General features: G+C 46.4%; 1 protein-coding gene across 1 annotated transcript in view; it reads left to right on the plus strand.

Moving 5' to 3' along the window:
• Positions 1–15,650, plus strand: part of LOC117528166 (protein lin-7 homolog B-like) — a 56,581-nt gene extending 40,931 nt beyond the window's left edge. The window contains exon 5 of the mRNA XM_034190748.1: positions 15,429–15,650. Within this exon, the coding sequence (XP_034046639.1) occupies positions 15,429–15,635 (207 nt within the window). The 3' untranslated portion in view covers positions 15,636–15,650. The remainder of the gene's footprint in view (positions 1–15,428) is intronic.
• The last annotated feature ends 590 nt before the right edge of the window (positions 15,651–16,240 follow it).

A 16,240-nucleotide genomic window follows, 5' to 3' on the forward strand; every position in this document is an offset into this window, starting at 1 on the left:
TTTTGAGCTCAGCAACAAATCTGTCAGTTCATGGACAGTAAGGAAAAGACTCCACCAATTTTAGGGATGAAAAGTGGAAATGCAAGTTGGCATTTCTGGCTGACATAACAGCTCATCTCAACGCCTTAAACCTCCAGCTCCAGGGACGTGACCGCATGATCACTGACATGTATGACGCAGTAAAGGCATTTCAAGTGAAGCTGCTTTTATGGGAGTCACAAATGCACCAGTGCAACATGTCCCACTCTTCCCTGTTGCCAAGTAATGTTGAACCAAGCGGGCACAACGGTGTTCCCAAATATGCACTTTGCTGATAAACTGAGTGCACTGCGCACTGAGTTTGCACGGCGCTTTGGTGACTTTGAAGAACAAAAAAAGAATTTGGAGTTGCTTCGCAACCCATTTGCCGTCGATGTGGAAACTGCACCTGTGCAGATTCAGATGAAGCTGATTGAGCTGCAGTGTAATGGCACACTGAAGGCAAAATATGACACTGCAGGGCCCCCACAGTTTATTCACGCCATTCCTGCAGAAATGCCCCAGCTCCGTCTACATGTGGCTCGAACTTTGTGCATGTTTGGTAGCACATATCTGTGTGAGAAGCTCTTCTCAGTGATGAAGACTAACAAAACAGCACACAGGAGTCATCTCACTGATGAGCACCTGCAGTCCATCCTGAGAATCTCCACAACACAGAAACTCACACCAAACATAAAGGAACTTGTTGCCAAAAAAAGATGCCAGGCATCCAGCTTTGATAAAACGACATAAGAGCAAAAAAACTGAATGATTTGATTTGTTATTGCTGAAATTTTATTTATATTTCCAGGTTTTGTTATGCAGCATGTTCATATTTGAATTTGTATAATTTTGACAGGATATATTTTTATGGAGAGCAAAATCTTTGGGATATTTTAGTAAGTTTAAATTTAAGTTTATTTTTTATATAAAATAATGTAAGAGTAAAGACATTTGAACGTTTACTTTTTTCTAACTTGTATAATTTAGACAGGATATATTTTTATGGAGAGCAAAATATTAGAAGTTATTTAAGGTTTAAGTTGATTTATTCCAGAATAATAGTCCTGTCTGTTTTTATTCATATTCATGTTCAAAAAAGTTAAGTTTTAAAAGTTTTAAAGTTTAATGTATTCAATAAATGTTTATCCTGTTCGGCCCGTGACCGAAAGTGTGTTTTGGATTTTGGCCCCCTGTGCAATTGAGTTTGACACCCCTGCCCTAGAACAAGCACAGGAAAAACTCTCTGATGATATTGAGGAAGAAACCTCAAGCAGACAAACTCAAAGGGGTGACCTGCTGCTTAAGGTGCGTTTACACATAGGCAAGATGCATTACAAATGTCATACTTGCATCATCATCATTGCATCATCATCTCCCCCTCTAGCTGCCACCTTATCGTGGTGGGGGAGTTTGCGTACCCGGATGATCCTAGGAGCTATGTTGTCAGGGCTTTGTGCTCCCTGTAGGGTCTCCCAAAGCAAACAGGTCCTAGGTGACTGGTCAGACTAAGGGCAGTTCAGAACCTCCATGACCAGTTAAAAATCAAGGACCGAGACATCGCCCGGTATCGCGGAGCCGGGGCCCCCACCCTGGTAGCCAGGCCTGGGGTTGGGGCTCGCGCGCAACTGCCTGGTGGTCGGGCCTTAGCCCATCAGGCCCGGCCGGGCTCACCCCGAAAGAGCGACGTGGGCCTGCCCTCCTGTGGTTCACCACCTGCAGAGGGGGCCATGGGGGTCGGGTGCAGAGAGGATTGGGTGGCCCGGTGGCCCGGTCCATGCTCACAGCCCCTGGCTGTTGGGACGTGGAATGTCACCTCGCTGGGGGGGGAAGGAGCCTGAGCTTGTGCGGGAGGTTGAGAGATACCGACTAGAGATAGTCAGGCTCACCTCCACGCACAGCTTGGGCTCTGGTACCCAACTCCTGGAGAGGGGCTGGATGCTCATTTTTCTGGCGTTGTCCACGGGAGAGGCGGAGAGCTGGGGTCGCATTGCTTATTGCTCCCCAGCTCAGTCGCCATGTGTTGGAGTTCACTCCGGTGAACAAGAGGGTTGTGTCCCTACGCCTTCGGGTTGGGGACAGGTCTCTCACCGTTGTCTCTGCCTACGGGCCGAGCAGCAGTGCAGAGTACCCGACCTTCCTGGAGTCCCTGGGAGGGGTACTAGATAGCGCTCTGACTGGGGAATCGATTGTTCTCCTGGGGGATTTCAACGCCCACGTGGGCGGCGACAGTGAGACCTGCAGGGGGGTTATCGGGAAGCACGGCCTCCCCGATCTGAACCCGAGTGGTGTTCAGTTGTTGGACTTCTGTGCTAGTTTGTCCATCACGAACACCATGTTCGAGCACAAGGGTGTCCATAAGTGCACGTTGCACCAGGACACCCTGAGCCGGAGGTCGATGATCGACTTTGTAGTCGTATCATCTGACCTTTGGCCACGTGTCTCGACACTCGAGTGAAGAGAGGGGGCAGAGCTGTCGACCGATCACCACCTGGTGGTGAGTTGGATCCGCTGGGAGGGGGAGGAAGCCGGTCAGACCTGGGAGGCCCAAACGTATCATGAGGGTCTGCTGGGAATGACTGGCGGAACCCTCTGTCAGTGAGGTCTTCAACTCCCACCTCCGGGAGAGCTTCTCCCAGATCCCGGGGGAGGTTGGAGACATGGAGTCCGGGTGGACCATGTTCTCCACCTCCATTGTCGATGCGGCTGCTCGTAGCTGTGGTCACAAGGTCTCTGGTGCCTGTCACGGCGGCAATCCCCGAACCCAGTGGTGGGACACCGGAAGTAAGAGATGCCGTCAAGCTGAAGAAGGAGTCCTACTTAGCTTTGTTGGTAGGTGGGACCCAGAGGCAGCTGACAGGTACCGGCAGGCCAAGCGTGCCACAGCTCGTGCGGTCGCAGAGGCAAAAACTCGGGTCTGGGAGAGTTCGGGAAGCCATGGAGGAGGACTATTGGTTGGCCTCGGAGAGATTCAGGCAAACCGTCCGACGCCTCAGGAGGCGGAAGCAGCTCTCCACCGGCACTGTCTATGGTGCGGGTGGGGAGCTGTTGACCCTGACTGGGGATGTTGTCGGGTGGTGGAAGGAGTATTTTGAGGAGCTCCTCAATCCATTGTCACGTCTTCCGAGAGGAAGCAGAGACTGGGGACTCAGAGGCGGACTCATCCATTACCCAGGCCGAAGTCACCGGGTGGTTAGAAAGCTCCTCGGTGGCAAGGCTCCTGGAGTGGATGAAATCCATCCTGAGTACCTTAAGTCTCTGGATGTTGTGGGACTGTCTTGGCTGACACTCCTCTGCAACATTGCGTGGCGATCGGGGACAGTGCCTCTGGATTGGCAGACCGGGGTGGTGGTCCCTCTGTTTAAGAAGGGGGACCGGAGGGTGTGTTCCAACTATAGGGGGATCACACTCCTGAGCCTCCCCAGTAAGGTCTATTCCAGAGTACTGGAGAGGAGAATTTGACCGATGGTCGAACCTCGGATTCAGGAGGAGCAGTGTGGTTTTCACCCTGGTCGCAGCACACTGGACCAGCTCTACACGCTCCATCGGGTGCTCGAGGGTTCATGGGAGTTTGCCCAACCAGTCCACATGTGTTTTGTGGATCTGGAGAAGGTGTTCGACCGTGTCCCTCGGGGCACCCTGTGGGGAGTGCTCCGGGAGTACGGGGTCCGGGGTCCTTTGCTAAGGACCGCAGCAGGTCCTGTACGACCGCAGCAGGAGCTTGGTTCGCATTGCCGGTAGTAAGACAAACCTGTTTCCAGTGCACGTTGGCCTCTGTCAGGGCTGCCCTTTGTCACCGGTTCTGTTCATTATTTTTATGGACAGAATTTCTAGGCGCAGCCAGGGTGTAGAGGGGGCTGGTTTGGGAACCACAGAATCTCGTCTCTGCTGTTTGCGGACGATGTGGTTCTGTTGGCTTCGTCAAATCAGGACCTTCAGCTGGCATTGGGGTGGTTTGCAGCCGAGTGTGAAGCGTCCGGGATGAAAATCAGCACCTCCAAATCCGAGGCCATGGTTCTCGATCGGAAAAAGGTGCTTTGCCCTCTTCAGGTCGGTGGAGTGTCCTTGCCTCAAGTGGAGGATTTTAAGTATCTCGGGGTCTTGTTCATGAGTGAGGGACGGATGGAGCGTGAGATCGATACACGGATCGGTGCAGCTCGGTCACTCGGGAGGAGCTCGGAGTCGAGCCGCTGCTCCTCCACGTCGAAAGGAGTCAGTTGAGGTGGCTCGGGCATCTTTTCCGTATGCCCCCTGGACGCCTTGCTGGAGAGGTGTTCCGGGCACGTCCCATTGGGAGGAGGCCCCGGGGAAGACCCAGGACACGCTGGAGGGACTACATCTCTCGGCTGGCTTGGGAACGCCTTGGGGTTCCCCCGGAGGAGCTGGAGGAGGTGTGTGTGGATCGGGAGGTCTGGGCGGCTTTGCTTGAGCTGCTGCCCCCGCGACCCGACTCCGGATAAAGCGGAAGAAAATGGATGGATATTTGCGTCATTCTTGGCACATTCCTGACATTTTTAACATGACTTAACGCATCTGAATAGGTTTCTTAATAGTGCGTGTTGGTGCGTGATATTTGTGATTTTTTTGTGGAGCATGTTTTTGGCTATCAAAAAATCTTCCACGAAAGTCATGCACCACCCTCATTTTCCTCATGTTGTGGAGGTGACAGCGTGACAGCGTTCTTCTCTGACGTGCGCACAGTTAAACCCTGCTGCGCCGCATTCAGTTTCATTGTTGCAGTATGCTGAAGGACAGTGATGCCAAGTCGGCTAAAGGTTTTGTTCCAGTGCTCCTTAGCGTGCTCTTGCAGGTGTTCCACCTGCTGCATGTGCCTGATGTTTGGGAAAACAAGCGAGACGAGAGCCACGTGGAGCCACACATCTGGCTCTCCATTTCCTCCTCCTCTCTGCGCCACTCCATGGCACAGAGCCGAACTAAGCATGCAGTCACAAAGTTCTTCTGCTGTGGATTTTGAGGAGCAAACTGGAGCAATCTGAATTGTTTAGCAACTGACGGTTGGACGTAATGGTTCCTGATAATTCTCCAGCAACACGTGCCATTAATCGTAACGCATGGTAACAGGTTGCAGCAGTTTCTGAGGACACCTGACACCTCTGCCCCGAATCAGCACTTTCGTGATTAGCGGCCAAGAATGTATACTTTGTGGCATTCGTGACGTGCTGTCATTATGTGTAAATGCAGCATTAGGCAATTCTAACAGTTACAAAGTTTAACAAAGTTTTAGCAAGTTGCTCTTCCTTTTTCTCTCCTCTCTCACTGGAGCAATTGCAAGGAAAAAAAACACGTGAAAATATGGACAACCTAAACCAATCAAAAATTATCACCAACCCATGTATTGTCAGGATTCTGACAATGAAATGGATGATCCCTCTCTTGTTTTGGAAGAGTTGCCAGAGGATGAGGAGCCACTGACATGCATGGTGCGCTACACGGACCTCTGGGAGGATGGGACAGCATGCCTCTGCTTCTGGGTTTAGAGCTCCGCTGGATCAAGCAGTAGAGCCACGCCCCTGGAAGACAGAGGAGGATGCTGACACTGCCCCAGCAGGAATCAGCATTTTCCAGTCATGGAGAACACCAGGAGTCCAGGTAGAGACCCTTTGTCCCCATAGTCCAAAAGACCCTTTTCTATTGTTTTTTGCCATTGACACAGTCAGGATTATCAACAGCAAAACCAACTAAAATACTGCAAAAATCACGGAATTAGAGAAGAACAAATGGACTGACTTTGGATGGACAGAAGCTCTGCACAAGTTTTTTGGTCTGCTGATATACATGTTGTTGGTCTCGCTGCGAAGAGCAGGAGAGAGTATCACATTCCTGTGCCCACTGCCACAGCCACAGATCCTGGCCAAAGAGCCACCAAAGGTAGGCTGAGGTGCCAACACTGCATTCAGATGGACAACCGGAGGAGTGACACACCCTGGAAGTGTCAGGCCTGTGACGTACCCCTCTGTCTTGTGTTGGATGGGAATTGGTTTTGTGAGTGGCACAAATAGTTGGTGTGCCATCTTATTGTGACATGCTTGTTTTGTAAATAGCCTGAAGCATTTCCTGCATTTTAATGTAAATAGTTGTATATAACATTGTTTGCTACATTTGTTTTTGCATTCTAAGTGATAAAAACAGTGCAATGCTAAAATACCCTCAGCCACATGAACATTGTGTTCTGTATAATTTGCAGTTGTTTAAGTAATTATTAGGTTCCAAAAGTTTGCAACTCACAACCAGACTGTGATGTCACGGTGCAGCTTTACTCTGATTGGCTATCACCCCTGCCACTCCAAAACTATACTGAATGCCAGCGTCTGCTAAATGCCTTTTAAAACACTTCAGAAGTATTATTAGGTTCTAAAAACAGCGTTTTCAGTTTTCAAAGTGTTTATTTCTCACTAGCTTATATGACAAAGAGGATATATTTACACACAAAACTGAATTTGGAGCTAGTAACCAGACTGTGACATCATGGTGCAGCTCTACTCTGATTGGCTGTCACCCCACGCCACTCAAAAACGAAACTGAAAGTTATCTTCTGAATGTCTTTGAAATCACATAGGAGGTTATATTTAAACACAAACGAAATGAAGTTGCACTTTGCTAGCAGCATGTGACATCACCACACTAACATTCGTGAGATCATGCCATAAAATTAGGTACAGAATGTGACTTTTTAACCTCTTAAAATAGGTGAAGGTTAGCCATCTTTGAACTTGTCCAAGGTCTGTGTCCCAAGAATGTACACAGATAGGCAGACAGACGGATGGAGTCCAGGTCTTCGCAATACCCGATGGCCATATGTTGGCCTCTGGTAAAAATGGTTTGTTAAACATGTTGTTTTCACAGTTTAAAAAAAACTACCTTTTTTTCCTACTCTGCACAACCTGTTTATTTGATCCCATACCAACAAAATTATTTAAGGACCTGTGGCCCACTCTTGGGCCAACTGTGCTGTAAATTATTAATCTGTCATTAACTTCTGGATCTGTTCTGAAATGTTTTAAATCAGCAGTGATTAAACCATTACTTAAGAAATCTAATCTTGACCCTAGTGTATTGAAAATTACAGGCCGATATCAAATCTATCATTGTGTTCCAAAATTTTAGAAAAGGTGGTTTCACGGCAGCTTATAGACCACCTCACTGAGAATGATCTTTTTGAGCCGCTGCAGTCTGCTTTAAAGCCCAGGTTACACATAGCCGGTTTTGTTGGCGGGTAGTACGTAGACCGAAGTTTGCGGTAGTTCCGGCTGTTTTCACGGTGGAAAGGGGCGGAGCATTTCACCGGCATTTTGAGTGCCGTACTAGTCGCAAATATGCGGATAAAATGCCGCTAAATCCGCCGAATAAAGCGGCGTTTTGACGCCATAGCATCCGGCACACGTCAGGCAACGGGATTAATACCCAGTTCTATCCTTTACAATCGCAGGTTAAGACGCGCGTGAGAACGGCGGTGTTCTGCTGCCGCCGATAATGCCCTGTTACCGCTGGATTTATCCAGGCAAATCCTGCGTTACTCCAGGAACTTTTGCATATAGGCACTGCCCCCAGAGTATAATAGGTTGAAGCAGCTGTCACTGCAGGGGGAGGGAGATCATACTCAGCTTTTTCTTCTCCTGTCCTTTCCCCTCCTCAGCGTGTTGCTCGTCTCCACCATAGGCCTCTCCTCTCCTCTTGGTAAGTCCTTGCCGCTGCCAATTTTCTTTTAGGAGGCATACTGGAGTTTCTCTGCAAAAATATCTGGAGCTGGCCGCGAGTGAGAGGCCTGCATGTAGCGCACTAGCGTTTTTATATTGACCACCTCCTATCGGCCGTTTGCAATGCCGTTAACCGGGAGGTGGCCTTTAGAACGGCGTACTGTCCGCTAGCGCCGCCGTTTTGTCTGCCTCTGTCGCCGGTTAAAACGCCTTTGAGGACACCGATGTGGGCTCTATTGCGGTTTTACACGCCGTTGGTTAGGGATACAACGCCGGCCACCAATTACGGCGGTGTAAACTGCAGCACTACAGGAAGGGGTGGGATGAAACGGCAATTAAAAAGTATTAAACACCGTTGTTCGTGTTGTCTCCGTCGTCACGCAAATTCTCTAATACAAGAACCAGAATACTAGAATGAAGAGAAACAAGAATTAACATAATCAAAAGGCCAAAAAACTATAAAGTCAAAATCAAAGCAAACAGAAAGAAAAGACAAGAGGACAAAATGCAAACTGGAAACCAAACAGGACAGAAACATGATAAATACAATGATTTGCAAATCCTCTTCAACCTATATTCAATTGAATACACCACAAAGACAAGATATTTAATGTTCAAACTGATAAACTTTATTGTTTTTGTGCAAATATTTGCTCATTTTGAAATGAGATGTCAATATGCCTTGAAACAGTCAATATGCTTTATCATATGATTGAGTAGACCATTAATGGGTTAATGATGTATGCTGAGAAGAATCAACCATTCCTCCCTGACAAAAGAACAGTATTGCATTTTCAGGTCAGTCATTTATTGGTTTTCTTTCTGTTAGCTGTGGTCACTGGTTTTGTTCTGGGTTATCTTTTATTTTGTTAGTCATATTTGTATTGGTTATCTTCAAATGTAAGTATGCTTTAGTCACAGGTCTTGCTTATTATTTATTCAGTGTTTGTATCTGACTATGTTCCGTTGGTGATTTATTGCATTTTTATTTTGTATTGTCATTCTATTTATTTCTATACTTTATTCAGTGTCAGTTCTGTTCCAGTTTTGTTTATTATTGATCACCTAGTTTTCCAATTTATTGATTAGTCACATTATTTCCTAGTTTTTCCCCCTTTGTTTTGCTCATTTTAATTATTGTCTGCCTTAAGCATGTCACATTTTCCACCATTAATTTTCTAGTCACTTAGTTCTTTTGGTTTGTCTGCATTGCATTTTCTTCCCTCACTCTGTTGCACCTGTTCCTCGTCTGTCAGCCACGTCCCCCTTCCCAAATCCTTCATCCTCACACGCGTCTTGTTTTCCTGTCACCACCTTCCTTATTTAAACTGCGTCTGTTCACTCCCTCATTGCTCGTTTGTTGATGATTATCACTAACCAGCACCTCGTCTCTGTTCTGTTTATGCCACGCTGTGTTTTGACTCTGCTCTGTTTTCTGGATCCTGCCTTTTGCCTCAGCTCTGAAAACCGAGTTTGCTCGTGTACTGACCCTATTTGTTTTTGACCACATCCTCTGTCTCGCCTCTGCCTGATACTTTTGCTCCGGGGACTTCCTTCCTGTTTACCAAACCCCTGCTGGTAAAAAGACCTATATTTTTACTCATACGTCCTGTTTGAGAGCCTGCATTTGTGTCCAGCCTCTGTCTGTGCCTCGCCACCACTCAGCCTGACAGAACAAACGCGCCAGACATGGACACAGCGGGCTTGAACCCTGTTGCCAGGAACCTGGACCTCTACGCCGTTAGAAGGATTTTTGACATTACTTTTTTCTTTGTGTGTTTCCGGGACTGCTACTCTCCATGGAAGAAATTTGACTTTTTGGAATAGGCTAGGGAACTTCTGGAAGCAAATGTTTGGCTGTATGAAGTCTTTCCTGATTTGCAGGATCTGGACACTATTTTTCTGGGGAAAGACTTCCCGACTGGGTTAAACATCCTGAGGCTCACCTGTGTTCTGAACACCTGTCCGCTGATGATGACTCTGAGTGGAGCGATTGTGATGATGAGTCATCAGAGGCAGAGCAGTTAGCACTCCAGGACACAGCTACGGTACTATTTAAAATACAGGACATATTTTTTTGAGTACCAGGACAATCCGAGTCAACAGAACCGTCGTCACGTACTGTCAACTTTCGACCAGCTCTTGCAAGCCGAGTCAGAAGTGGTCACCTCGTTTCCTGAGCTCTTTTCAAGCAGGTCCAGGTTCCTCCATGCATTAAGGACCTAATCCATTTTTGTTTAAATCGGACATTACTGCTGCCTGTTCAGCCGAACCCCAATACATAACTCTCTCAAATGCAGCCTGGTGCGCATCTGCGCAAAAGCCAGCTGCACCAACTCAGTCAGAAAAGTTGGAATCACAGCCATGCCCAGCACCCAGTCTGACATCACGGGAGCCACCGAGACCCAGGCCATGGAAATCTCTTGTGACTCCAGCACGCCCTCCTCATGTCCAGTCAGCACTAACCACTGTGGTGAAGTCATCAGCACGGCCGCTCGGGGAAGCCCTGTCCACTCTCCTGTCTCCACATTCCTCAGGACTGATGTCATCCCCCTCCGGTCCACCTCCAATACCTACTCCCAGGAAATCGCGAGCGCTGAAACTGCAGGCACCAGCTCCAAGCGCAATAACACCGGTGGAAACCAACGCACCCTCGTTGCCTGTCTCCTCTCCAGATTCCACACTGGCAGAGCCATCGGAAGGTCATCTCCGCACTCAGTGACACCGGCTACAGCTGACAGATCTGCTTCGGAGCGTGCTGTCTCTGTGGCACCCGTAGCACTAGATGGAGCGGCACCAACGCGCATCACTCCAGCCGCACCAGCAGCGCCTGGAGGAGTGGCACCAGAGCGCTTCGCACCCGTTTCACCAGCGGCGTCTGGAGGATCGGCACCAGAGCGCATCACATCTGGTGGATCTGCACCTACGCACTCTGTTCTTGTGACGCCTGCGCCGTGCAGCACTCCAGTGACAGTGGCGGCAGCAAGTGAATCAGTCTCAGCACGCATCGCATCATGCCCAGAACTGATACCTGTAGGTGCGTCCCCTGCACCTAATCCAGCTCCAGCATTAATGACAGTTTGGAAGCCAACCACCGAGGACAGTCATGGTGGGACGGTCAATGAAGTTTCTTTTCCTGCCGGTATTTTTCTCTGCTGGGTTTTGACTGTAATATCTGATTTATCAAGAAACCTGTTTGTATCACAATGTCATTGTTTGGATTGGTTGCCGTTTAAGCTGCACACTAAATTATTAATGACCTTTGGTTAATCAGTTCTATTTTTCTGGTCCTCATTGAGGTTAAAGTATGATTTTGGGAGGTTTGTTCCCACTCAAAAACATTTCAAATCCCTTCTTTCTTTCTTGATTAAGGTTTTCAAATCAGATTTTCTGCAGTTTTGCCAGCCATTCTTTTGATTTGTTCAAGGAAAGAACATGTGTTCCCAGGTGGATCTTTTCCCGATCTGGTTTCTGTAATTCAATTGAACGGCCCACTTTTATGGAATTTTCTGTCGACATTTTGATTCCATATATAAGTACCCTCTTGGTTTTCACCTGAGTTCTTTGATTAAATGGTTAAGCTCCTGCTTGGGTTATGCAGTTTATTTGACCTCAGACCCATTTAAATTGGTCATTACTTGGGGTTGGGTTTTTGGGGGGCTCTGTACTTTGTTTTCCAAATTTTCCGGCTTCTACTTCCAGTAGGCTCCATTTGTGGGAGACTGAGCATGGCTTTTGGTTTTGCCAAGTCTGATGGTTCTGGAAAAGACCCAGATAGTTCTTCTGGCTTTGCCATGAGGGCCTGTGACCTCTATAGTCAGTTCCCTGATGCTCCCATGGACTGCATTGTGGCTCATAGTCACCCTCCTGACCCAGTTGCTAAATGATCCCCTCATGTTTTTCGGCACTGTGTTGGAGGCCCAACACAGGCCCAACACTGGCCTACTCCCTGATTCTGTCCTTAGCCAGGCCTCCGATGTTTTTGTGCAAGGTGTGAAGGCTCAGGGTCACCCTCCTGATCCATCTGTAATTCGGTCCCCTGATATTCCACTGTATGGTGTAGGGCCTCCTGGTCATCCTCCTGTTTTTGCCCTGATCCCGGGTATATTTGCACACTGTGTGACGTCTCGCAGTCACCCTCCTGGTTCTGCTTTAGGCCCTGGTGGCCACCCAGTGGTTCTCCTACTGGTCTGTTTTTGGGTTTGTCAGTTTGCCTAATGGTTCTTTGCTTTATGGTCTTGTTTTTCTATACCGGGTCTCTTTTTGCTTTACGTCCATTTTTCCCCTCCTCCCACCCGGTGTCAGTATGACCGTGGTGGGTGTTGAAAAAGTGCTGATGTCCACCCCTTCCATAATTTCTCGGATAGTCACACGATGGTCCCACATCACCACAGTGTTCACTTTGGAAATAATCTGGTCATTTCAGCATGTTGATGGCCGACCGGAGCGCGGATCGCTCTCCACTGTGGTGCGGATGTCTTTAAACCGGTTGTAAAAAGTAAGTCCCTTCGGCTGCTCCCTTGTTTGCACTTGGGGTCGTCACAGCAAATCCCATGTGGATCTGCATGTTGAATTGGCACAAGTTTTACGCCGGATGCCCGGCCTGACGCAACTCCACATTACATGGAGAAATGTGGCAGGGGTGGGATTTGAACCTGGAACCTTTTGAACTGAAACCAAGCGCATTAACCACATTAACCACCCCTGCTCTCTTTAAACCGGTTGTACCGCTCCTAATCCGGATGGTTTCCACTTGGCTGTCGCCCAGTTTCTGGCAAAATTTGATGCAGTCGTGCTGCTCCAGTCATTCCGTCTTTTTCCTTGGAATCAAAAACGCTGAGCGCACGACACATCTCACACAAAGGCTGCTTACAAGCAAATGACGCAATCGACAGGCGTGAAAAAATTCACCATGCGCACGAAGGTTCAAGGTTGGCTCATGCAAACACACGTGATTCAAATCCATCAGGTTTTTGAAAAAAATAAAAAGGTCCGATACGCGCGAGCCAGAGGGAAAAGACGCGCCGCCGAGAGAAGAAGCAGACTGAGTCCCTCCTCTGACGTTTTTGGTGCATTATACAATAGGATCACTTTTCATAATGTTTGAGATGTCACTGAAGCAAAAACAATTAGAATCAAAGACATTTTCTGCTTGAAATGTTGCTTGTCACAAAAGCCAATTTTTTTTGTTTTTTTTTTTGTCAGAAATCAGCATTTTTTAGTGATACCCAACCATGTTCTGCAGACAGTTACTAAAGAATGGAAAGAGGTACAAACAAACTTTTTTTTTTTTTTTCTGATGATAAAGAAAAGTGTGAAGTTTGTTTTGGTATGTTTGTTGTTGACATGGACATAGAACTCACTTTTCTGTGGGTCTTGAAAAACACTCAAATGCTGAAAATCCTGGCACTGGGATGTTCTGAACTTTGAAAATGGCTGGCACTCGAGTTAAAGGCTTAATGACTCCAACAAACAACAATTTCATGCACAAGTTTGAATTTATTTGGCTCTTCTCAAATCCACACAGGCTCAAAATAAGACATACAGGCTCAAATATATGCATAAAAGTAAAACCCTTTGGCTGCTCCCTTGTTTGCACTCAGTCGCCACAGCAAATCCGAGGTGGATCTGTATGTTGAATTGGCACTTTTCCACAGGATGCCCTTCCTGACGCAACTCCACATGACATGGAGAAATGTGGCAGAGGTGGGATTTAAACCAGAAACCTGCCACACCAAAACCAAGTGCACTAACTGCTTGGCCACCACCAATCCTCAAATATACATACCCCCTCCTAAATATCAAGCAAGCTACATATCGACCAAATGCTTTTGGTAGTCATCACCGAGCTTCTGGCATAATTGTGGCTGGATATTTGACCATTATTCTTGGCAGAATTGGTAGAGTTCAATTAAATTGGTTGGTTTCTTGGCACAGACCTGGCTTTTAAGTGTAGTCCACAAATTTTCATGAGCGTTGAGGCTTTGGGAAGGCCATTCCAGAAGCGTAATGTTAGCCTGCTTTATCCAACCCACAAACAGTTTGATGTGTGTTTGGGATCATTGTCTTGTTAGAACACCCAAAAGAATTTGGAGGTAAGACCGCCTTCTTCATTATTCCAACCACTTTCTGCAAAGCGCCAGTACCACTGGCAGCAAAACAGCCCCACAGCATGATGCTACCACCACCATACTTGACAGCTGGTACAGTGTTCTTAGGTTTGAAAACCTGACACTGACTTCTCCAAGCTTGTCATTATGGACAAATAGCTCAATCTTTTTCTCGTCTGACCATAAAGGTTTTCTCCAGAAGGTATTTGGCTTGTCCATGTGGGTAGCTGCAAAATTCAGTCAAACTTGAAGGTGTTGATTGTGGAGCAGGAGTACCTTCCTTGGTTGGCACCCTCTCAGTCCATGGTGATGTACAACTCACTTCGCTGTAGACAGTGATGCTGGCATTCCTGCAATTTCCAGTTCATGGCAGGTTTGAGCCTTGGTGGTTCTTGGGTCGCTCCTGAATATCCTAACCAATTTCTTTCATCTGAGGGTGATAGTTTGGGTTTTCTTCCAGACCTTGTCAAAGTGCTGACACATTTGACTAACTTGTACTTACATAAAATAGTTTGAAGTGATGATCTTGGTATCTGCAGTTGTTTAGAAATGGCTCCAAGGGACCTTCCCAACTTTGTAACTCTACAATTCTCCTTCTTAGGTCTGCACTGAGTTCCTTGGACTTCCCCATTGTTCTGAGTATTAGTTCAGTGAATGCTGTCAAACATCCTTTTTTTGCTAACAAAGAGAAATCGCCAGTTGTAGTCAGCCGTGATCAGTAATGACAAGTTAATAGATCTTGACCTTGTCATGTTAAAATACATTGTAGAACCTTTGGTACCTAAAAGATTTTAGTGAATGTATGTATATGCACCTGGAAAATATTCCAGGGATTCACTTTTTCCAATTTTTAATGTTATGGCTGTATTCCAAAATGGATGACATTCATTTTAAGGTTTTACCCATGCTAATGCTCCCCAGAACCATTTACTGAAAAAAGTCTGAAGGACCTGAATGAGATGGTGAGGACTTTCCAGGCGAATGAGAGGCAAATAAAGAACTATGCTTAAAATGGTTGGCGATTAAGAGGGCTGTAGTTGGGGGGTCTGGGAGGCCTCAGCCCCCAGAAGCTGAAGGGTTTTAGTCATGCTAATGCTCCCCATAACTATTTTACTAAAAATAAAGTCTGAAGGACCTAAATGACATAGTGAGATGGTGATGAGCTTCTCTCATTTATGTCAGTGACATAAGCATATTAATAAAATAATAATAATGAATGTATTTTCAGCAACTAAAACATCATTCAGTCACTTTTACTGAGTTTCCTGCTTTTACTACTATATTCTGTACTAAGTGCAGTTGATGAGGCGTATAACAAAAGTTTCAAATTTTGAAATATTTAATCCAAACTTTATGAAATGCCTTGTATTAAATGTTTTTCCGTTAATGCCTATCCGAGCTGTTGCAGTGATAAGCATTTGTAATGGATTGACTTTAATGTGCTTACATTCTGCTCTCTGCGGATGTAATCAAGGAAAATAAAAGTATTCGATTGGGACTCTGTATTAAGACTTGAATTGGAATTGAAGGCATAAGGAAATTAAGCAATATTTTATTGAAGTATTTCTGCCTTGTGTCCATGCAGAGTGTTGAGGGAGAGCACCACGAAAAGGCCGTGGAGCTACTGAAAGCTGCTCAGAGTTCAGTCAAACTGGTGGTTCGATACACTCCCAAGGTCCTGGAAGAAATGGAGGCTCGATTTGAAAAGATGAGGATTGCCAGGACGGCACCAGCACACCAGCTACACGTGAGGCTGCTTGTTGTTCTGCACTCATTCGTCACTGTTAAGTGACTAACTTAAGGAAAACTCCCACCAGGACCTCTCATACTGCTTTCTTACATTAGAAATCAGTTTTCACAGTGCAAATATTTATTTTCCTGTTTTAAAATATGCATCAGTATATTTTTGTGATTGTGTATTTTCATGGCATATTTTAAAAATGATGGTGAAAATATGAAAAAAAAAAAACAAAAAACAAATTAAACTACGAAGGAACTACTTTTCCTTGTGTGCTTTGACTCTCTTCCTCCTCGTGGCACGGCACACGGCAGCGGTGACACGCCACATCACCACGTCTTCGGTTTTCCCAACAGAATTGAAACTGACTTTAGGAACATTGCAGTGAGTTTATTTATTTAGTCACTAATTTTATTTATTTATTTATTCCTGCTAGAAGGGTAGACTTATTTTGCATGCAAATTTCATGAATAATATCTAAAAAAAAAAAATCCATATTTCAAATGAAATAAACTATGCAAACCAAATGTTGACAAGCTGAGGCCAAATCTGCGTACAGGGTACATGAGTAAAAGAGGGTAGTGTGCAAATACACGCCTCACTCCCACGGAGCGTGTGGGGGGTCACCGTGCGCCCACTAGTGTTTAATGCAAAGAAAT

Source organism: Thalassophryne amazonica, chromosome 16, assembly GCF_902500255.1.
Source record: "Thalassophryne amazonica chromosome 16, fThaAma1.1, whole genome shotgun sequence".
In the NCBI taxonomy this organism is placed as follows: Eukaryota; Metazoa; Chordata; class Actinopteri; order Batrachoidiformes; family Batrachoididae; genus Thalassophryne; species Thalassophryne amazonica.